Raw genomic sequence first — 22747 nt, 5'->3', positions numbered from 1 at the left:
ACAATCCGGCCCACAGAGGAATCACCGCTGGAGTGAACCGGCCCAGGCGAGGTAAACCTTGCCGACCCCTGAGCTAAAGCAAAGACCTACAGTAGCAGAAGACCCTTTGCACAAGTGAGCACCTTCTTCCAGCTGAGTTAATATACTTCCATGCACAGGTGAGCATAAGCTGTAGAATGGCCTATGCCCAAAGCCCCTCTAGTCTTAAGGAAACAACCAAGAGCTGTTTGTTCTGCATTCAACCGATCTGCATTTAAGCAATTCATGCAATGAGTTGCTTTGCTCTTTTTTATTGTTTTCAATCAGCTGTCATTTCTGTTTGGAGTGCTGAGAGCTACCCTGATGGCTCTAGTAGTGAGCCACATGGCAGTATACAAGTTTTAGAACAATGCACTTCAAAGAAAACTTGACTTTTATTGCCTTTCTTCTGGTGTCAGAAATACTGTACAGTATGAATATGGAGACGCCCTCTGCTGTTGGAAGTCTCCTGCATGTTTGTTAAGCACCACCAAGCATTTCTTTTGGTCTCTAGAAACAAGACTTAGCATTCAAAAGCTTGTGACTAGCTTTAATCAAGCAGAATAGTAAAATCCCAATTAATCTTGCTTAAAATGTAAACGTTTTCAGTTAACCAAGTGTCTAGTAATCATTAAATTTGTAAAGACCAAGCACCAGTACAGTTAATAACCTGGATAGGCGGCTTGATAACTAGCCAAGTGATTACAAGTTTTACACACCAAATTAATGTTTCGATTGACCTTAAAAATATAGTTTTTCGAAAAGTTAAGGGACATTGCCATATTGTAGATTTACAATTTTGTAATTCTTCTAGGGAAGAAAAAAAATGATCCTGTATTTCTGATGTGCAATTGCAACAAGACCAGCTAAAGGAACATTAGAATAAAACATTATTCATTCTCCCACCAGCCACTCTTAAGGGAATAAATGTGGGGGAGAGAGAAAGAATGGCAAGCCGAAGATTGCACAGGCACACCTTCTTCACACTGTACTCTATGACCCAGAAGGAGTCTGTGCTCCTTGCAGCAACAATACAGAGTATTGCTTATTTTGCACTAGAGATCAGTTCCAATCGATTTTTACAAGCTCTCCTTCCCTCACAGACATGCAATGTGCCATGCAAGTGAGATGTACTGTTTAAAAGATATTGATGTATTTTGTTTTCTGACCCAAATCACGGTCATTTCCAGAGCATGAGATTAAAGAAACTGAACAATTCTGTTGTTTTTCAAATGAAGGGAAAGCATCCCTTTTATAAAGCACCATTAACTCCCATACGTTGCTCATGTTTTATAATATTCTAGGAGTGCTTCATAGTTGCTCATCAATGCCTACCGTACAAGTAAGCCATATGGCATCAAATGCATTGATGGCCAAAGCTCAAATGGAAAGCTATTGCACATAGGAGAGCCAAGTTCAATTAATTTAACTGAAGAAGGAAGGGATGAGGTAGTAGGTGACAGGCATGATGTCCGCTCGACACCCTGGAGAGCTGCTGAAACTACGAACAGACAATATTAGGCTAGATGGTTCAACAGTCAAACTCAATAAAATGCAGCTTTATACATTCATTTAACTGACTTAAGTACTTTGGCAATCTAAACACATTTATAGTTCATCAATTTCGCTACAAGAAATAAACTGACATTTATTGGTTTGGTTTGGTTTTTATTATGTATTCTGTGTTTTTATTTTGTCTTTTTATGCTGTGAACTGCCCGGAGATCTACAGATGAAGGGTGGTATACAAATTTAAATAATAGTATTTTTTGGTAGAAGAGGCAAGAGTCACATTTTCAGTAGAGTTTGCAGCAGTCCTTGTACTCTATGCACATGTTCAAATACCAATGTTTATTCAAGATAAAAAGCAGAAAGAAGTACAAGTGATCACAATGTTGAATATGCATGCATAAATATTACAGTTTATTGCTGCTATAACGACTTTAAACTCAAGGGCACATGTTCAACAGAACATACTTTAATGGTATGAAACAGCAAGATGCAGTGCCATTGGGAAATAGTTACCAGGAGTTTTAAAATGTTGTATATCAGAAAAATAATTAATAATGCACTTTCTGCACCACTTAACTCCTAGGCAAAAACACCAAACTTGTAAACTTTGATTGACAAGCTTTTAAAGTGCTGTTAGTTGAGACAGTCATCTCATATAAGAGTGTGCGAAAGGCCACATGCTTAAGAGTAAGTGAAGTTCCTTCATCCTTATGGAAGTTAGTGCTGGTGATAGCTGCCAGATCTGCAAGTCTCAGAACAGAGCTTCAACATATAATCCAGTCAAGTAACATTACAGGTTTGCGTTTCATTAACATTTAGACATTCAATATTTATACCACACCCAGTTCTCAACATTTACTGAAGTGTTCAAGGTTAATGATAGCACTCAGAACATTAATATGGCAGTTGTATGTAGCAGTACATAGAAGCTGGCACAGAACAGAGACTAGGAATAGATGCATCTGTTCATCATTCCAGACTGAAGACGACAGCAGGAAAAACATTTTTCCCTATTATAAAAGGATATAGTATATTGTAACATTAAATAAGAAAGCTACTGGAAGAGACTTATCTTTCTATTGTCCTATGTCAACATAGTCATTTTTAGAAATTCCTATCATGTATTCTTTTCCACCAGAGATTGAATGTGTTCAGTAATGATGCTTTCAACCAATAATTTTCAGAATAACATTTCATATCAACTCCTTCCACAGGACATGGAAATCCTATGAATTAATTGATATTTCTGTATCTATAAGAGGAACGCAGACAGTAGCTTCTAAAGACAATGCAGGTGAAATTTTTTTAAAAAAAAATAATAATCAAAAAACATCACAAAGGAACAGGGAACACTGACTATTTGATAAATACAGTTTTTATTTTTAAAAATGTGTTCTAGGCTGTGACCTAGGCCTCGGATTTACCAGCATACTTGAGTTTTCTGTGCAAAGTAGTTCTGAAGGCAATGGGACATCCTGACAGAAGAACAGCATTTCCTGCAAGAAGGTTTATGTCCTATTTGATTGGTGCTTGGAGGAATGGGGGTATCATCCCTACAAGGAAAATCTTAAGTGTTTAGGACTAGTCTAGAAGAGGCAAAGGGAAACATGAGCGATTTATGAGATTACAAAGCATGGGGGAAGCTGGGAGGGTATTTCCCCCCACTCATTTCATAATAATAGCACTCAGGGTTACCCATTGGTGATTTGTGATTGATTCAGTACAAAAAACCTTAACAGACAACCACTGGAATTTACTACTAAAGCATACGGTAAGGGCTGCTAGCTTAAATGGCTTGGTCTATCAATGGCTGTTTGGCAAAAGTCAAATGGCGCCTCCATGTTCAGAGGCAGCATGACTCTGATAACCAGATGTTAAAGAGAAACGGGAGATAGCCATCATCTTTGTGCCGAGGTTGATTAAAACAGCCAGCGAGATTTAACAGGCTTTCAGTTTAAAAAGTCTGTTTTGAGGCAGTTTGTATAATTTCAAACATTTTGCTCCTCAAATGCATCAATCTTTCATGGTTCTTTGAAGGTACACTGCTCCTGGTTTCAGCAAAATCAACCTGATCTACATTTGAAAATATTTTATCAAAAAGAATTAAAACGCAATGTGCATACATAATACTGATGGTAAAATCCAGGAAGACAAAGTAACACTTTTGCACTTGTTTTCACTTTTTTAAAGATAGGCTGCAGGGGGGTTAAAGTCTACTAGTTCAATATTAACCATTATCAAGCGTTGCCTCCTAAAAAACCACAGCAAAACCATAAAACTGTAGCTTGAGATATACTTCCAAAATTAACATTTACTAGGAAAAGATATACAAAACTAATGACCTAGGGAATCTTTGTCCATGCAAACAATAGGTCACCTTCACACCACTGTTGTGAACATTACTAATTTCTCAACCAGGCAAACTGAGGACAAAATAATAGTCTACCAACAGTTTGAGATAGTCAAGGCTCACTTCAAGAGGTTCTGCCTTTGTCCGACCCCCCTTTCCCCCAGAAAATCCACTCTTTAGTGCTAAGTTGAAGCAAACGTTAATCCACAGAAAACCTGACTGATGTTTGGTTCGATTCAGCAGTGAACAGCAGGTTTTCCTGGGGCAATCAGAAGTGTGGATGAGCCTTAAGTGAACAAATACGGGAATATAAATTTACTCTGAGCTAAAGGACCACAGGGATTCAAGTGAATTTCACGCAAATCAGTACTTTCAGATCACAGCTTTTGTATCTCATTTCAAATACCGTATTTTTTGCTCTATAAGACTCACTTTTTCCCTCCTAAAAAGTAAGAGGAAATGTGTGTGCATCTTATGGAGCGAATAAAGGCTGCACAGCTATCTCAGAAGCCAGAACAGCAAGAGGGATCGCTGCGCAGCAATCCCTCTTGCTGTTCTGGCTTCTGAGATTCAGAATATTGTTTTCCTCCTCCAAAAACTAGGTGCGTCTTATGGTCTGGTGCGTCTTATAGAGCAAAAAAATACGGTACATTCAATTGGAGGTCCTGATTTTAATGCAAACTTCTTCAAAGTACATGGCTTTAGGCCTGGTGTTAGGCCAGCTCAAGTATTTTGTGTAAAATGTGTCACATATTTATTTCCTCTATTCTTCCACACATTTTAGACCTATATGCACAGGCTTGTAAAAAGTTACTGGAAGAGACTTAAAACAGAACTATTTTAAAAAATTAAATTAGTTTCTCAGTGCAATGCTAGGCATATCTACTCAGAAGTAAAACCCATGAGTTCAATTAGACTCACTCCTAGGTATGTGTGTGCTGCACTCTTAGTCAGTCTGACTTGAAAGTCAACATCAGAACCAATATCACTTATTCAAAATCCATCTGTTTCATTAGCTTCACTCTTCATATGCACTACTTAAGACACAATCAAGCAAAGCCGAAAACACATTAATTGGAATTACAGTTGTACCTCGGCTCCCAAACGCCTTGGGAGTCGAACATTCCGGCTTCTGAACGATCGAAAACCAGAAGTGAGTGTTCCAGTTTTCGAACGTTCTTTTGGAAGCCAAATGTCCGACAGGGCTTCCACGGCTTCCGATTGGCTGCAGGAGCTTCCTATCAGAAGCCGCGCTTTGGAAGTCGAATGTTTCGGAAGTCAAACGGACTTCCAGAATGGATTCTGTTCAAGTTCCGAGGTACGACTGTATTTACACCTTTGCCTCCTTCAGCCAAGGAAAAATTGGAAGTGTCTTCCTGAAGCATAGCCCTACTGTACTTGACTTGTCCAATTAAGGCTTCTGTCAAAATATCACAGGACAATTCTATGTAGCATCTGCACTAGCCTGACCCAGCTAGTTAGTTATGAGCTAGGGTGTAATCCTATGCATTTTTCTGGGAGTAAAGCACCACTAGACACAGTCAGACTTCGTGCTGAGTAGCCATGCACAGAATTGTAGTGCAAGCTTTGTTGAAAGCAATGGAAGTATTACATTCTAACTTTTCCCTTTGCTATAAATGGAACTTAACATCACCTGGCCAGAACAAATCTGTTTTCATCAACCATTCTGAGCACCTATAACTGGATGAACACAAACGTTTCAATGTTTCCAAACGGAAATAACGTAGAAGTATAGCAAAATGGCTAAAAAACATATGTAGTGAATGTAAAGAATCCTTCAAAAGGTAAGAGCATAATGTTAAGGTCTAGCACCCCAAACCAACAGCACAGACAGCTGAAAGCACAAACAGCCATGTCAACATCGTAGTGCAACACGTCAGTAGTGCATGTCGGCTGCAATCTCATTCCAATACCAATCAAATATTAGACTCTGGGCGGGATTGATGCCACTGACTCTGTCATGGAATAAGTCTCAACCTGTTTATGTTGGACAACTTTATGCTGTGCTGAAATTGGCATTTATGGCTGATCCCAGCATAATGTAAACCCATAGTAGGCTGCTAGCACTGGCTCCTTGCAACTCCAAGGCTCATGCTACACTCTTGTCTACTGATTCTATCCACATTCCAACCATTTATTTTCCCACTTAACTATGGATGAGTTGGGGGACTTATATAAATATGCAGGCCTTTAATTATAGGAAAATAAGATTCTTAGTCCTAACAAGTGTACCTACTGGATCTAAAAAAAAAAAAATGCCTTGAAAAAGATCCTTGCCTTAAAAAAAATGTTCTAACTTAAACTGAAATTAAATTAGCCCAGGGGTAAATGTGGGTGTTCTGCAATCTATTAATGACCTGGATTCTACTAAAAATAAAAAATGTACATGTAAACCAAACTATTAATTATTCATAATTAAAGAAGACAGAAGCATTCAAGTGATCAAAGTTATTTAGATACCAGGTACAACCCAAATACTGAAGCAGTTTCAAGACCCAACGCCAAGAGCCCATGTACAAAATAGCTTACACTAACCAGTGATACGTTACCCACTTAAAGGCCTCAGCAGCAAGAAGACTGTGGCACTTAACCATGCGATATAATAAGAGTTGGATCACAGTATAGGAGCACTTGCTGTCATATTAATAATGGCAACCACAAATGTATAACTAGCAAGTCACCAAATTGTGGTACTGGATATAGATCAAGAACTACCACTATTGGTGAGAAGCACCAATCCCAATTGACAGATTATATAAACATGCTAACCCCTCAGTTCACATCATAAAGCAGGTACATGTTTGAGGTTCATCTTTCTTGGACATGTTTCAAGAGGAGACAATCAGCAGTTAGCGAAATCCAGCACTGCCATATTTAGAAACCAGAAAAGAGGCAGACTTACTTGGAATTTGGCCCCAAAAGTTCCACATTAAGCAAATAAACATGTGGCAATTTGGGAGGGGGCATGAAATATCCCCCCCCCAAATGCACCTTGAGTATATGATTTATCTGTTGTTTTAAAAAACTTTTATTTGTATTGCTTGGAATGTTGGAATTTCAGTAATTTTGAAGAACGTGCCATGCACGTAATGCACGTAAGCCTCCAAGCAGGCAACAACAGTTTAAAATGTAATTAATGGGCACCAATATATTAAGTACTAAGGAAATGTGGTCTTATTGGTAGCTTTTCACTATCTAAGACAGCTGAAGACTAAACCTCCAAGCTGAAGCCCTTTATCATGACAGCTTCACTTACGCAAACATGGTATGCTTGTTCAGTGATTTGAAATAAACCAACTTTGGGATTCCTATATTGAAGAGGCAACTGTGTAGCTTATCTGCCTTTAGTTAAACAAATACACACATTTTGCATGAACAAAGCTGAGAGACACAAGTAATCTTACCAAATTTGAATGGAAACCAACTTAAACTCTTCAGTAGACTGTATAATCAAAAGCTCTGTAACCAAGCTGACATTTTTATTCCATCAGTGATTCTAAAATCTTATATGCAAGCCTAGCTAGCTACAGGAGTGAGCGCATAATCAGTTGTGTCACAGAGGAATTCCTGCATCAGCTGTTCAGATTCTTTCAAGAGCAGTTGGTATCAATAGTTGCCTCTAGTTCTCTTAGACATGCAAAAGAACACTCCAAGCCAGTTGGAAAATGGCACACATACACGCTTGTAAACTTCTCAAACTAACCACAGCAAACCTGTGCGCATCAGCCATAATTAAATTTAGGTCTTTCAAGCTTATAATGGATTCATCTGATTACATACAGCTTATTTAAAAACCTGGAGGCTTGTTCTTGTTCCGTGAGGTAGTAGATATAACCAACCCCACAGAAAATTCACACTTCTCCAAAGTTGGTGTGCCCAGTCTCCTTGGCATGTTCTCTGGCTTCCACTTGCCCTGTTAATCCTTTCTGACACACCATACATCTCAATGTAAACCGGTTTACGTCAGTAAACTGTCTTTTTCTTCTGGCTTCATCTGCTAACTCCAAAGCCTGTGCAAGGACAATGTCATCAGATGCTGAAAAAATTGTCTGGGGTGGAATATCTGAGTTGGGAATTTTACGCTCAAGTGGATCATAGTGAATACCATCATAAATTAAAAGAACCCGTTTGGCATAGCCAGCATCTTCCCCAAAACGATCAATTCTAACCGTCTGAGTGTCCACTACACAAATTTCACATTGATAGAATTTAGACAAAATGGAAACCTCAATTGCACCTCCCCATGTATCTTCTCTTCTGATCCATTCACAGTATTCCTGGTTAGTTTTTCCTAGTACTGCCTCACTATAGGATTCTGGATCACTTGCTACTATCTGAGCTATAAGATTTCTCATCTCTGGGGCACATCCTGGGTCATAAACCCCACCTTCTACCACATAGTATATACTGGTAAAGAGACATGAGTTATCTGCTGGAACAACCTTCCGAGCAAGCACAGGGAGTGCTTCCCTGACTGAATTAGGAACAGTCCGTTTTGTAACTATGGGTGACTCAGTCTTGGGCTTGGCTGCATCTTCTTCAACTATTAGTGTATCACCTGTCAAGAAAAACAGAACAAAGAAATAAAGGTATAGTTTACTGCAGCAATTAAGAGCATGAACTACAAGTCCCTCCCTACTGAGTCTCAGTCGACCATGAATTAATCTTTCAGATGCCCCCCCCCGACATTATCTAATAGGGTAATAATATTATGTAGGCTGAAATGAGAAAATATATTAAGTACTCTGATACTCAGGTAAAGTATTATAAAAACTGGTCATGAATATGTAGGTAAGATTTAGATTTTACTGCCAGCATGATTTCCTGGTGGCTAAATGCAGAAATCAGAAAACTCAAAATTTCATTGTAGGGCTTCTAGAAATAGCTTTAAAATTTAACAGTCAACAATTTCTGAATGTTTTCTTCAGATGTCAACGGAATTATTGTGCATATAGAACTACAGCTCACTGAGTTTTATGACACATTAAGTGTGTTTTTGGAATTACAACCTATTCCTGAACAAGATTTATACACACAAAAAGAGAAAGAGAGAGAGAGAGCATATTCCCCATTTTAAATAGATGGGAAGCTACACTAATCCTCTTGTGCATCAGGGTAGGCTGAGAATATTCAATACTAATACTAATACTAACAGCAAAAATCTGAAATTTAATTAGTGGGTAGTAACAACCAACACCCAGCCAATTTTAGACAATTATAGGATGTCAAAACATCTGTGTCATTGTTTCAATATTTCCTGTTATGTGATTGAATACATGCTGTGCTTCAGAAATATTTTGCAATGTGTAGTTTCCCTCCAAAGAAATGTTGCACCACTCATCTTTTGATAACTACAATTTGTTAAGAAGACAGCCTAATATTATTGCTGGACAGAACTATTCCTCTTAAGCTGCCAATACTAAAGAGGGCAGGTAAGAGGAGGACATGGAAGACAATTTAACTGCTTTATTCTAAGATATATAGGACGTAAAGCCAGCAGAGGGGAAGAAAGAGCACTCCTGCATTTCTATCCGTTTCCTGTTGTAATCAGAAGCAAAAGTAAAGAAAGGGAAGCAACGTATTTTGGCAATTTTTGGAGTGTGTCTAAACTTCCTCCTCCCTGTACAGTGGTACCTCAGGTTACATACGCTTCAGGTTACAGACTCTGCTAACCCAGAAATAGTGCTTCAGGTTAAGAACTTTGCTTCAGGACAAGAACAGAAATCGTGCTCTGGCGGCGCGGCGGCAGCAGGAGGCCCTATTAGCTAAAGTGGTGCTTCAGGTAAAGAACAGTTTCAGGTTAAGAATGGACCTCCAGAACGAATTAAGTATTTAACCCAAGGTATCACTGTATGTGGACTTGTGGGGGGGCATAGATAGCTTTGGATCCTTGCAGCTTCCTAGAACACCCCCTTTTTGCCCCACCATGTTGGAGCTCCAACACTGTTTGGGCCAAGACACCTAAGGAGGAAGAAACAGAAAAGGAGACTCTGACATCAGGTGTCCTTTCCCAACACTAAAGAGGTAGATCCATTCTATCCTATAGCCTCTGGGACACACTTCCAAGGAACACAGGATTGCATTCTAAAACCATTTGCGAAAACACTCATTCAGCTGCACCAACTGAAATCAGGCTTCTCCCTTCCTTACCAGCTGGCAGAAAAGGAAATGACTGATACCCTCCAGATGTTACTGGACTATGTCTCCATCATCTCTTACCATTGGTCGTGTGGCTGGGGCTGGAGGGAACTGCTTGAAACACCCAAGAGGGCGCCAGGTTGGGGAGGAAGGATAGATACATCCATTCTAACTGGCCAAAAAACTGAACGAAAATCCCAACCTATGTTACTATTACAGGCTGCTTTTAATCAGTGTTGGGCATAATTGGATCCGCTCACCACCTTGGATTTTACCTTTGAAAAGTGTGGTGATGGCAACCAACTTGGAAGCTTTTAAAAAGGGGAACAGACAAATTCGCGGAGCAGAATAAGACCAGTAACACTTGGCTGCGATGCCTACCTACGGTACCCTGTGTTCCCAGTTCCGGTGTAAGATGCCTCTGAATGCCACTTTGCGAGGACGCATATCCCAAGGCTACTCGTGAACTGACCCTTCGTCCAGCTACACAACAGAAGGCTACACTACCACACATCGTACAGGGCCAGGAGGAGTTTCGAGGGACACCCCCCCCCGGCTTCTCAGGAGGAAGCTAAGACACCCCCCCAAAACTTCTCATCTGAAGAGGCCTACCAGAGTGGATGCCGAGCTCCCCGAGGCGCCGCTCCTCGTCGCTGAGGTCGAGGCCGAGCGGGGGGAAACCGAGCAGCAGGCGCTGGGCCTTGACGGGGACCCCGGTGAGGGTAGCGATCGCGGCCTGGAGCTCGCGCAGGCGGGAGTGCGCCGTGAGTCCGGGCAGCGGATAGGAGCCGCTCCGGGCTTTACAGCGCAACCGCAACATCTCGCCGCCTGATGTTCCAGAGTTGTCCCGGCGGCGGCTGCCGGGTTTCAGAGCCCCCCAACAGCAAAATGGCGGCGGCTACCGGCAGCCCTCGCGCCTCCTTCCTCAGACTTCCTATTGGTCCCTTTCCCCCATCGAACCAACGTGCACGGCACCGGGGCAACCAATCAGATTCGGGGGCGAGCTCCCAGCCAAAGATCGCTTGAAAACATCCGGCTTAGGCGACTCCCACGCCATTCCTTCCACGCGCATGCGCGGTAGAGGAGGCTCTGAGCCCGGAGGCTTAAGATGCCTCGTCGCAGCGGCGGCGGCTTTCTGCGCTCCCTTTCCCCCACATTGTTTTGTAACAGGAGCCGCTGCTACGCGGAGCCTCTTTGCACATGCGTTTGCGGCGTGGGTCCCGAACCGTTTGCTGTATTACATTTGGCCCTTTATAAGTGCCACCAGTCCTCTGGATAAGTTTCCTGCCCGCGGTTACGTGTCGGGTTGCTTTTCAAACTCAGTCCGCGAACGTGTGAACGCATTGAGTGCGACGGTAGCACTGCAACACCCAAGAAATAAGATGGATGTACAGGGCTTATGTAATTTCATGCACATCGTTAAATACACCACCACCCTTGAGCAATACCCTTGTGATCATACGCAAGTGTACGATAACCCTCCTTTTGCCACTGTTTTTTTCCGTTTCCCTCTTTCTGCGTTTCTTTGCGTCACTTACTGAATTCGCACCTCGTAGCCGGCGCTGCCGGTTGGCCGTTTTCATTTCCGCATCTTCGCAGAGCCGGCCTCCTTTTCCCTCTCGGCGTCTGGAAGGTAAAATAGGATGCACCTGGATACCTGCTGCTGAGGTTTCGGATGCACTGCAGTGCCCTGGCTTCACTGGCCTTTGGGGGCAGGCAGGAGGGGGGGCGGGCTCTTTCTCAATCTGCATTTCTGCTTTGGAGCTGCCGGACCGGCTCCCGTTCTGTGCTCAAGACGCTGGACTTGCTGTCCCCAGCGACGGCGTGCTAAATTCTGCAGGTGTGTTGGGCCCGGCGGGAGGAAAGGCTCTTTGAGCTTGAGCAAGAGATTTTGAGGCTCCAGCTGCTGAACTGACAGGAGGGCTCTAACTCCAGATATAAATCCTCGTCAACAGTTATTCGCGGCTACATGTCTGGGATCACCGGTGTGTGTTGCTGCTGGCTTTGGGCTGATCACTGTAATGCCCTCTAGCCTAGAAAGGTCTTTAGCAATTGGAATTCTGCAAAAAAGAGAGAAAGAGAAAGATGATGATGTAATTGTCAAATGAAGGATGCTAAGGATTATATACGGTGCAAATACCCATTTCCTGGTAGTAAAGGTCTCTTCAGGGAGAATGAGACCTTTTCCTACTTTCCTTCTTTATGGGGTTTGTGCCATCCTTGAAAATAGTATGATGAGTATCTCTTGACCTTGATTAGCAACTTCAATGTAGCTTCCGCTTTTCCCTGCCCCACTTTAGTCCCTCTTGGAAGGAACATCAGGGACAGATTGCTGTTTGTGCATGTTATTCTTTTACTGCCAGAGAGCTGAGCATTTCATAATACTCCTCCTTTGGTTTTCCAGAAGAAGGCTGGCGATCAAAAGTGACGAAGTGTGTGCCTTGTAGCAATGTCAGGGGATGCAGCTCCAGTACCAGAGCAGGTAAACAGCAACGGTTGCAACCAAGAAAACAAACCTTCAAATCAGCGATTCTCGGAGAAAAAGTGCTGTGAGTATTTGTGATGCTTTGCTTTGCTGGGCAGCACATATATAAATACTGAAACAAAAGTGGTGTGTGGGTGTGGGTGGGTGTGCTCCAACTTTCAAATTTATCACAGTGCTAAATATAGGGATGAATTATTCCCCAGGGCACAACCCTTGATGTTATGAGACCAAGCTAAATTATATATAGCGACAAGCTTTCTTTTAGCCTCACCTGTTTCACAGGGGTTGTTCTGAGGAGAAAAAAAGCTCTGGAAAGAGAAGACGGAGAACCATGTTAATTTGATATGTGAAGTTCTGTGAAAGGCAGAATAAAAATAAAACTGGAATAGAAATACTTTAAAGGAATTGATAATGGGATTAATTTTATATAAATTACTGTCACCCTGACCCACGGCTACTTGTGTCATTTCTGTTAAAGTGACTAAACTACTACCACCTCCCCCACTTTGAATAGCTGTATACTTTTATAATGTCTGCCAAAGGGTTAGTTGTATGCTGTAGGACCCTAGTTTCTAGGAGACTTCCTACAACTGTCACAGAGTCATGAGATAGTTTGCTAATGAAGAATAAACAACCTCAGTACCAGGATCCTTTAACCTATATTCTTAGAACTCTTTATTTGTTTTAGATCCTCTGGGAAGAGGGTGAATAAGTAAATGAATGTGAAGTCCAGTAGGTCAGTAGGGTAACTTACATTCAGTTCCTTCTATGCTGGTAGGGCTTCTTGCAGTCTTGTGATTACAGAAAATATACATGCAACTGCCAGTCTCTCTCTACCACCAGGAAATTGCTTGTCTGCACCCCATTCCAAAATATTTCTCTCTGGCTGTATGACTGTAGTCCCTGCAGTATTCCTGTAATCAGTGCTTTTTTCTGGGGGGACGTATACCCTAAACATTTTGTGAATCTTTGTACTTTTGTTCATTTACTGTTTTTATTTTTCCCTATTTGAACTATAAAATGGTGATTTTCTTGAGTCAAAATTGAGAGTACTCCTAAACATATTTAAAGGGAAAAAAGCACTGCCTGTAATAGCTAGGTTTGTTGCATTGTTCTAGTACAGTAGCCTGCATACAATTTGTTTTTGCTGACATGACAATTTTTTTTAAATTTAAATTTTTGGGCTCTGTCTTGAACCCTATCCCTCAATTTTTTGTAATGGCACTGACTTACTTTATTGGTTGAATCCTATACTACTGTAGTGCACCAGCCTAATCTCTGAGTAGCAAGAGACTGTGGGGCTGCCTGCACTTTACTCAAGGCTTCATTTCCTTGGAATGAAGGTCAGCAGACTGTGGTGCCTTTAGGATACATGGTTTTATTTACACTTATATACAATATGAGTGTAGGATGGAAGGGCTCATATAGCATTAACACCACACCATATCTTGCTTCTCCATTAGGCTTCCAGGGAAGCCGAAAATTCAGCTTCAGATCCAGGACAGAACAGATACGTCTAGCTTCCAGCACCAGCTAAACACACACACACAGCACTCATACCATACTACTGTTCTTCATCCTAAAATGACAGTGGCATCCAGCCAGAGTGGAGAGAATGCCAACCCTCCATCCCTGGACAGCACCATCACTTCGTTGTAGCTATTGCAGTCTAGTTCATTATCTTTGACATGCCAATGAGAGTACTTAAGTGGCCAGCTAAAGCCATTATCTTACATAGAAATTTTGTCTGACCTGTTCAGCAGCCTCTCCTAGATTGTAACCCTCACTGGATACAGGCTCACAGGTCTGGAAGGAATCCAAGGATATAATCCAGACTGACACACAGACACCCAACTCACAACGCTATTCTTTGAAAATTAAGGCCAGACAGACCCATAGTAGGGTTTAGTCATGGTAGACTGACAGTTTGAGCAGACAATCAGTGTAGAGCAGGCTTCCTCAAACTCAGCCCTCCTGGTGTTTTGAGACTACAATTCCCATCATCCCTGACCACTGGTCCTGCTAGCTAGGGATCATGGGAGTTGTAGGCCAAAAAACATCTGGAGGGCCAAGCTTGAGGAAGCCTGGCTGCTTTTTCAGCATAAGTTGCCCAATTCCTTCAACACAAAATTTTGATCTGGAAAATTGTTGTTGTCTGCGGTTTTGTACTTTCAGGACTGTCACACCGAAGCTAAAATGTGATTTAACTCTTGTAGAGATAAGCTATTAAAATTGTTCTTTCTCTCAGACAGACCTAGCTCATCTTTACATGTCTCCTTATTTTTGACACTAGACCCAGTGAACTTCTTTTGCTGATGCCCCACTAAAAACAAAGCAAGTTGCATAAAAATAGAGATTTCTTCATCTGCAACTTCCATCTATTTCAGCCCAGCTTGCAGAATGGGTTGTACCCATTTTTATGTTACAATCTACTTCCTTTAACCTTGGGATAAAAAAGAAATTTTGTTTAGGTTATTGCCAGATTACATTTGAGAGGAGAATTTATCTCATTAGTAAAATTGGTAGGCTTAGGGGTTCCACCTTATTTCAAGAGATCCAGGGAAGCCAGTAATGAAGTAGCTTCAGGTTTCTCTCATATGATATCTGTCAGAGATGGATATGGCCACACACTGGTAAAATGTTCAGTTATGCAATTTAATCCTGGATCCACTACAATAATTGAGAACGTTGGTGTTGACTGAAATGGAGCCAGGATTTCGTGGAGTAGTAGCTACAGCAGCCACCCCCAAACTAGTCCTTCCATAAGCTGGGGCTATAAATGGGGAGAAATTCTATTTAGTTTGCCTTTAAGAATAATGACATCTAGAGAGAATCGTGTTGGGAAGGTTTGTCTGCAGGTTCCACAGACATCTGTTTTGTTAGGCTTTTGATCATTGCGGTACCGAATACAAATCATGTACAGGTATCTGCCATGAACTGCAGACTATTCTTTCACTGAAGAAAAATAATATATTTCTTGATAAGCATCATACGCAGCTCCTGTTCATTTGAGGGCAGCATGAATGTTAGAAAATTCGGCATCTTAGACAAAAAGCAAATAAAAGACTAGTTTAATTTTTTTCAGATCTATATTCATCATGTTCAGAAAGGAAGCTGGCTCCATTGGTGTTCTCAAGAGGGATCGTGACATTTTCTGTTAACCTTGAAAAGCCCACAGCTTAATTGGAAAATATTTTTAACTGAGTGACACGCTCAGTTTGAGGCACATAGTCAGTGGCTATTTTTTGCTTGGTTAGCCTTCTTCGTTAGCAAACACGTGATACAACCATGCCATAGTCCACTGATTGATTATGGGAGCAGAACACGGTGTCCTTGTCTATGGCAGATGTATGGGCAGAAGGAGTTGTGGGAAGCCGTCATTACTTTGGCTTATTGCCAGCATTTTTCTTTTTCAGTCTTGTAGAAGTCACCTATTCTGTCTTTGCTTTCTTTGCAGCATGGGCCTCTTATATGACCAATTCCCCTACTCTGATTGTAATGATTGGCCTCCCTGCAAGAGGCAAGACCTATGTGTCCAAGAAATTAACTCGCTACCTCAACTGGATTGGAGTGCCTACAAAAGGTTTTTTATATTTCTATGCATGAGATGTAATAGTTATTACGCAGTTAAAACAATAAATAGTTTCTGATCAGCTGCGAGTGGCTGGGAAAGCTGGTAGTTAGAAGCTTGCATTAATCCAGTCCTGGTTGATTGATTATGCCTAGATGCGGTTATCTTTTTATTTCTTCCTATAATTGAAAAGTTGTTCTGAACAAGTGCTAAATAACAATGGTATCACAGTATTCTACTTTTTGGCAGTGTCAGTACAAGGAAAAGAAATATGTTTCAGTGGTACTTTAGAAGTCTAATTTCAGCTCTATTTTTTGAAAAAAGTTTCTTATTGCGATCCCCAGAGTCTTTAGGTGATTGAGAATCCCAAACAAGTTGGTGGGCCACTATAAGCATAGTGTTTGTGATTCAGTTTTCCCATTTGGAAAATGGAAATAACCATTTATAGGTATTCATGTAGTACAGCAATATTTGTACTTAGATCACAAACAGATGCATTGATGCCATGTTTTTAATTTCTTAATCTCCTTTTTTAAGTGAGGCCCATGAGGAGGGGAGTGAAGGTAAAATCTGAATGAATAGTGGTATTTCGATGACTGGCATTTAGATACCAGATTTCCATCTGCTATTAGTACTGTAACACTATTTATTATGGAATGTTGACAACTGAATTTCTGTTTTGTGAAGTATTTAACTTAGGAGTCTACCGCCGTGAAGCAGTACAATCGTACAAGTCATATGATTTCTTCAGGCATGATAATGAAGAAGCCATGAGGATTCGAAAGTAAGTTAATGCCAGCATCTCTCAAAATATTGGTGACTGTTAAATAATAACAGATAATCATAATTCAGTATTTATGTTGCTAGTTTTGGAATTCACTAAAATTAACCTCAAACACAGGGAGATGTTATTTTTAAACCTTTGAAGATAGAAAAGCCAAGATATCATTCAACTTTTAGTAAGTTATCCCCATGGGATAGAAATAAATAAAAGGAAGGGCGGAATAGTAGGGTAGAGGGGGGCATGTGAAGAAACTATCCTACTGTACCAGGGGCAGCCCATCCCATTTCGCCACCCCCATATCTGATTCAGTGGGTTGCACTATAAAATAAACAGGGAGAAGCCTATTGCTGTATAACATATTCCACTGACTCACTGCATCCAGTACAGTAGTACCTCGCGTTACAAACACCTCAGGTTACAAACTCCACTAACCTGGAAGAGTTACTTTGAGTTGAGAACTTTGCCCCAGGATGAGAAAGGAAATCATGTGCTGGCAGCACAGCAGCAGCAAGAGGCCCCATTAGTGAAAGCACGCCTGTAGTTAAGAACAGTTTCAGGTTAAGAACGGACCTCCAGAACGAATTAAGTTCGTAACTAGAGGTACCACTGTAGTTTGGTTTGATGTCGTCTTTGGTTTAAACCATCCTACTCGATGATGATGATGTTGATTATCTTGCAGACTATGTGCCTTGGTGGCTCTTGAAGATGTGAAAGTTTATCTCATGGAGGAGTCTGGCCAGATAGCTGTAAGTGCACACAAGATTATTGGCCTTCAGCTGGTGGTTTGGGACCCACTACAGGCGGGACCGAGACACAAGAGCACCACTCCCATCACGTAAATACATACAGGGGAAATTAAGAATTGGCCTCACAATGTATGTCTGGGCTAATGGCGTGTCCAAGATCTCAAGGTGGGCCCTAAATGAATTAGAGTTTATGGCACAAGCCCAGAATACATCTACTCGTATCTAATAACAGGGTGTAATTTCTCATGGCTTTCTCTCCAGGAAAACCCGCTCTTTAGCAGTGAATTGGAACAAACAGCAATTCAGTTTTCCTGTGGAACTGTTTTCAGCAGTAAAGAGTGGGTTTTCATGGGGAAAGTGTTGGGGCAAAAGAAGAAGAAAGAAAAAGCTCTTAGACACATAGAATCATAGAATTGTAGAGTTGGAAGGGATCCCAAAGGTCATTTAGTCTAATCCCCTGCAATGCAGGAATCTCGGCTAGATCATACATGAGAGATTGCCATCCAACCAAATCCAAGGAAAGAAAATCCGCCACGTCTCATGGGAGTCCATTCCACTGTCGAACAGCTCTTACTGTCAGAAAGTTCTTCCTGATGTTCTTGCTTGGACTCCAAGATCATCTGCTAATGGCCTTCTCTGAGTACCTCTCCCATCAGAAACTGATAAATTGAAGTGAAGTTGGTATCAACTACAGAGAGGACTTTTCTTGGCTAGACTGCCCTAGTTATGGAACTTCCCTCTCCATAGGGACTTGTCCAACCCCAACATAATCTTTTAGGTACCAGGCAAAATGTTTTCACTCCCCCAGGCCTTTTAAGCACAGTTTCTGATACTTTATCCGCTGCTTTTATTTGTGGTCAGCGTCAACATGTTCATTGCTTTATTGTTGCATCAAATTTAATGAAGGGCAGTAAACAAATGTTTGAATACATAATTAAGGCTGTCTCCAAATACTGCTTTCTGAAAAGATTGGCATGTGTTGGACTTGTAGGTGTCAAGAGGTGAGAAGTTCCAAAGATTGGAGCCACAGCCGGAAAAAACTTCCTCGTTTGTCCCCGCCAATCTCATTTACTTGGGTAGCAGGGTCCCTACCCCATGTCAATCTATCCTAAGTTTGAGTTTTTATCTCTGTTTATATTTGTTGTGTCACTCTAGGCTCTCAGAGAGGCAGCAGATTAAAATGTAATAAAGATTTTAGTATGTGGTTTGAGTTGTAATTAAGACCTGGAAGTTCTGCTTCATATGTGCAGTGAGATTCTGCCAGCTTATCTATTTAAAAATAATAAGGTGTGGAGTCCAGTAGAGTTCTTTGAGATTTTGTTATGAGACGGACTTGAATTCAATCCATTATTAAATGTTTAGCTGAGATTTAAAGCTGTCTAGGCATGTGTGTATTTGTATGTTATCTGCCTATTCTTCTAATGCTCCGTGGATACCTATGTTTGATGGGCACATTTGTCTATCTCTTTAAGGTCTTTGATGCAACTAACACAACTCGGGAGAGGCGGGACATGATTTTGACCTTTGCTAAAGAAAATTCTTTTAAGGTGATGACTTCATTACAAGCTTGTTCCCAGTTCAAAGTAAAAAATGAGCTTGTCTATCATTGTGTGCTAGAGCAGGGGTGGGTGCGGGTGGGGGGTGTATAATAAGCTCTCAGAGCAGGTTACCTCTCATTTTGGATTCTTTTTAATTGGGAAGGAATTATCTAAATTGCTAAATTAGGACTTACTGATTATTAAATTATTATTACTGAAGTAGAAATTTTAGGGGCCTGATGACAGCTGTAGATACAAAATCTAAATGAAAGTAAAAACCCATTCAGGTGGTGAGCCCATATCAAGCAAAACCAGAGCAAAAGTGGCTGGACCACCCCATTTCTCTTTCTTTCTCTCTTTCATTGTTTATTTCACTTCCTCCCTCTGCCTCTCCTCTTCTGCTACCTTCTTTTCTGCCTCTCTTTGTGACCCTCCCTTTTCTCTCTCCAACCTTCCTCTCTACCCAGTGATCTGACTGCTGGTAGCAGAGAATTCCAGTGGGCGGTGTGAACTAATTGCATACCAAGGCCTTTTGAAATTAGGCTGAGGGGGCTGCAGCCTGTAGAGGACCTGCAATTTAATAAGCATCTTTCCTCCTCCAACCCCCAACCCTTTTGCAGGTGTTTTTTGTGGAGTCTGTCTGTGATGATCCAGAGGTCATTGCTGCCAATATATTGGTGAGTATTTGACATATTCCAGAGGTTGGCCTACTTAGATTTTCTTTGTTACAGAATACTTAACTGGCATTAGTTTGGTGTTGCTAGAGAAAGACCACCATTTTGTGATGTTTTAGACCAGCTCCACATTTCATGCATCATTTGTTCTTCCTGCCGGTTTGCCAGTGTTGTGTGGATATTCATCAAAGAAAAGGCATACTACAGATTGGATGTAGACTTCCTGTGAGAGGAACTCTGTTCAGGGGAATGCTTCTGCCAGGGTAAAGGGTGTAGGCAGCAATTTTCATGGGTTCCTCCTTCCCCCTGCATCTCCCTGGAAATCTGGTCTTGAGGGTTGAATCTGGATTCAGTCCAGTTTGAACACCACTTGAAAAATATCAAACAAAATAATGGCACATACTGAAGAGCTTAGTTCTTAGTTCTCTATGAGAGCTGGGGCTGGCTCATCCATGAGGTAAAGCAAGGCTACCATCTCAGGTGGCAGAATCCATAGGGACAGTAGATCTCGATGTAGATCTTTACATTTTCTCCCTTGTTCTTCCCTGGTGGGGAGGGGGATGCCATTTTGTGGTTCACCTCAGGTGCCAAAATGTCTTGGGCCAGCCCTGATGAGAGCTGTCCAAGGTCATTCAGTGGTTTTGTTTTTTATATTGCAGTATTAGACAGTTCTGTTGCCAACACTGTCTGTTCCAAGACTCTTGTTTCAAGTTCTCAAAGGGCCACTCTATACTGTGGCTGGAGTTCCCTGGTATGTGTCTGCATATGTTTATGGTCACATATTGCCCTTCACATGTTATGTGACCCTGGTCTTAGCCAATTTACATGGTTACTCTGGCAATCAGCACTGCAGTTAGACTTCCTGCTAGCAGCACACCTGCATTTTAGTGTCATGCTTATATGTCAGGTTACACAAGATAATGTGTGTCTTTACAGATTCATCAGTCCAATTTTCAAATGGCATGTGATTTTAATGACAAAAGCTGTCTGCAGTTGTAGAATGTTGAAACCCCTTTCCCTCACCTGGAAAAGGGGGTTCAACACTTGAGGTTATTTCCCCACATGAGGTTATTTTCCCACCAGCCAGGCTGCAATATCTGAAGTAAACCCAGCTGGGAGAAATGGCCCTGCAAATGTAGAGGAGGGATTTTTGGCCTGGCCTTAGAGATCAGTGGAACGGTGGTTTGACCCCATATAAGACACTTTTTTAAGAATTTCCGGGCTTTGTGAGTAAATGAATCCAGAACATCTTAGTGATCATTGGGTTTGCTTATTTCTATTTCAAAAGCAATTTTATCAAGCTTATATGTATCATATACTTCCCCCCTCCATAATTTTACTCCAATGGTGTGGGTGGGTAGGGTGTGTAAGTAATAGCTTTTGGCAATGGCTACTCCCTTATATGCAGAGCTTGAAGAAAATACTGTTGGTTTAGGTATGGTAACTTAAGGCTAATGGATGTATTTACGTAAGTTATGTAAGACTTTGGAAGCTAAAATTAAGTCATCAAATTATTGACCTTGGAACATATTTTTGGCACAAGCTTGCAAACAGCATGCATGGAAAGGTAATAGAAAGGGCAGCCCAGTCTATCTATTCCCAAAGCAAATAATGCACTATTCATTTAGTATTGTCCTTTGTTTCTGTGCCAGGATGAGGCAGACATTTAAACAGTATCTTTTTGTTTGGAAGCTTAGGGATCATGTGTGTTGGAGCTACGCTGCTTCAGGAGCAGCCAGTCAGACACTTGTTTCACTAGTGCTTTTTCTTTTCTTTTTATGTATAAAGTTTGCTTAACTTTTGAAACAACTTTCTTTGTTGATCAGGAAGTGAAGGTTTCCAGCCCTGACTACCCAGAGAGAAACCGAGAGAATGTGATGGATGATTTCCTAAAGCGAATAGAATGCTATAAAGTCACCTATCAGCCTCTTGATCCAGTTAATTATGACAAGTAAGAGGCAGGACTAAGGAGTTGGGAGATTTTCAAGTTGTTGTATGTGTTTGGGGTGGAAATGAAGCCAAGAATAGAACTACATGTGGTGACAATTCAGCATTTCCACAAGGATATTGTATGAGATATCAGAAATTTGTATGTTGCGTGTCGAGGTCCCCAGGTCCACCCCAAATAACTCACACATCACACAGAAATTTTTGTTTAAGATTTTTGGCATAATTTTGGCCACAACTTTATTAAAATACAAATTTGTGAGTGGTTGCGTAGGCATTGGTTGCGACTATCTGCCCCCACCATGGGGAACAGACTGACATTCCGCACGATGCGAAAGTCAGAATGGGGGAATACACTTGGGGGTTACGCGGAGCAGGGAACCTGCCCTCACCCCAAATGCAACCAGGAGCTCATTGCTATGGCCCGAGCCCCCTTGACAGAGTGGACAAGCAATAGCTAGCTCCCAATTCCTTTAATGGAATCCCTTGCAGTAGCAGCATTAGAGGGGCAGGCACAGCCAATCCATGCCCCTCAACCAACCAAACCATAAACCAATGCCTAACCGCGAACCTTACAAGTTGTGACGATTTGCTACGCAGTAGGCAAAAACCAAATGGCCCCAGCCAATCAGCCAGATGGACAAATTCCTACCAGGCCCCCGCTCCAAAGCAGACGACCCCATGACAGACATAGCAAGGTCAAAGCGAACAACCCTAATTCTAGGGAGGGAGGGACGGGCAATCCGATGCACTGGCGAAAAGAGGAAGCCCTAGCCTCGTGCAAGGAGTTTTAGTATTTCTGGCTGTCAATCAATAAATGGCAACATTAACTTCTTCCCAACAACAAGGGAAGCCCCAATCGCATCAGTGGCCAACAATCAATTAGCCCGCCCACAACTTTGGAGTGTCCTGAAGGCCCCCAACGTAACACGTGCTCTCCATGAAGGAGAACACGCTTTCTAAA

General features: G+C 41.6%; 2 protein-coding genes and 1 long non-coding RNA gene across 16 annotated transcripts in view; 1 reads left to right on the top strand and 2 right to left on the bottom strand.

Moving 5' to 3' along the window:
* Window positions 1-3967: 3967 nt before the first annotated feature.
* YOD1 (YOD1 deubiquitinase) lies at window positions 3968-10858 on the bottom strand (the record flags this gene model as incomplete). The annotated part of the gene is made up of 2 exons (XM_083444566.1): window positions 3968-8458; window positions 10651-10858. The coding sequence occupies 2 exons, from the start codon at window positions 10856-10858 to the stop codon at window positions 7752-7754; spliced, it is 915 nt and encodes a 304-aa protein (XP_083300692.1). The 3' UTR covers window positions 3968-7751.
* A 259-nt stretch (window positions 10859-11117) lies between these two features.
* Window positions 11118-22747, top strand: part of PFKFB2 (6-phosphofructo-2-kinase/fructose-2,6-biphosphatase 2) — a 39066-nt gene continuing 27436 nt past the window's right edge. For 3 of the 14 annotated variants that reach the window (XR_014512194.1, XM_083444456.1, XM_083444454.1), the window contains exons 1-8: window positions 11118-11671; window positions 12443-12587; window positions 15981-16106; window positions 16782-16878; window positions 17558-17624; window positions 19097-19171; window positions 19783-19839; window positions 21663-21787. Coding sequence is in view for 11 of the 14 variants with exons in the window: in XM_083444456.1 (XP_083300582.1) it covers window positions 12488-12587; window positions 15981-16106; window positions 16782-16878; window positions 17558-17624; window positions 19097-19171; window positions 19783-19839; window positions 21663-21787 (647 nt within the window). In the remaining 3 variants the exon portion in view is untranslated. Of the gene's footprint in view, window positions 11879-11904; window positions 12024-12442; window positions 12588-15980; window positions 16107-16781; window positions 16879-17557; window positions 17625-19096; window positions 19172-19782; window positions 19840-21662; window positions 21788-22747 lie in introns of those variants that run through there. The other 11 variants (XR_014512195.1, XM_083444447.1, XM_083444450.1 and 8 more) reach the window with 6 other exon arrangements.
* On the bottom strand, window positions 12014-13343 carry LOC310679444. Its single transcript, XR_014512267.1, has 3 exons — window positions 13278-13343; window positions 12795-12831; window positions 12014-12098 (listed from the first exon to the last, which is right to left on the bottom strand). It is a non-coding gene; the product is annotated as an uncharacterized lncRNA (long non-coding RNA).

This window comes from Podarcis tiliguerta, assembly GCF_965153285.1.
Source record: "Podarcis tiliguerta genome assembly, chromosome: 6".
Taxonomy (NCBI): domain Eukaryota; kingdom Metazoa; phylum Chordata; class Lepidosauria; order Squamata; family Lacertidae; genus Podarcis; species Podarcis tiliguerta.
The sequence above is the reverse complement of the archived record's forward strand: the minus strand, read 5'-3'. Positions and strand labels throughout refer to the sequence as shown.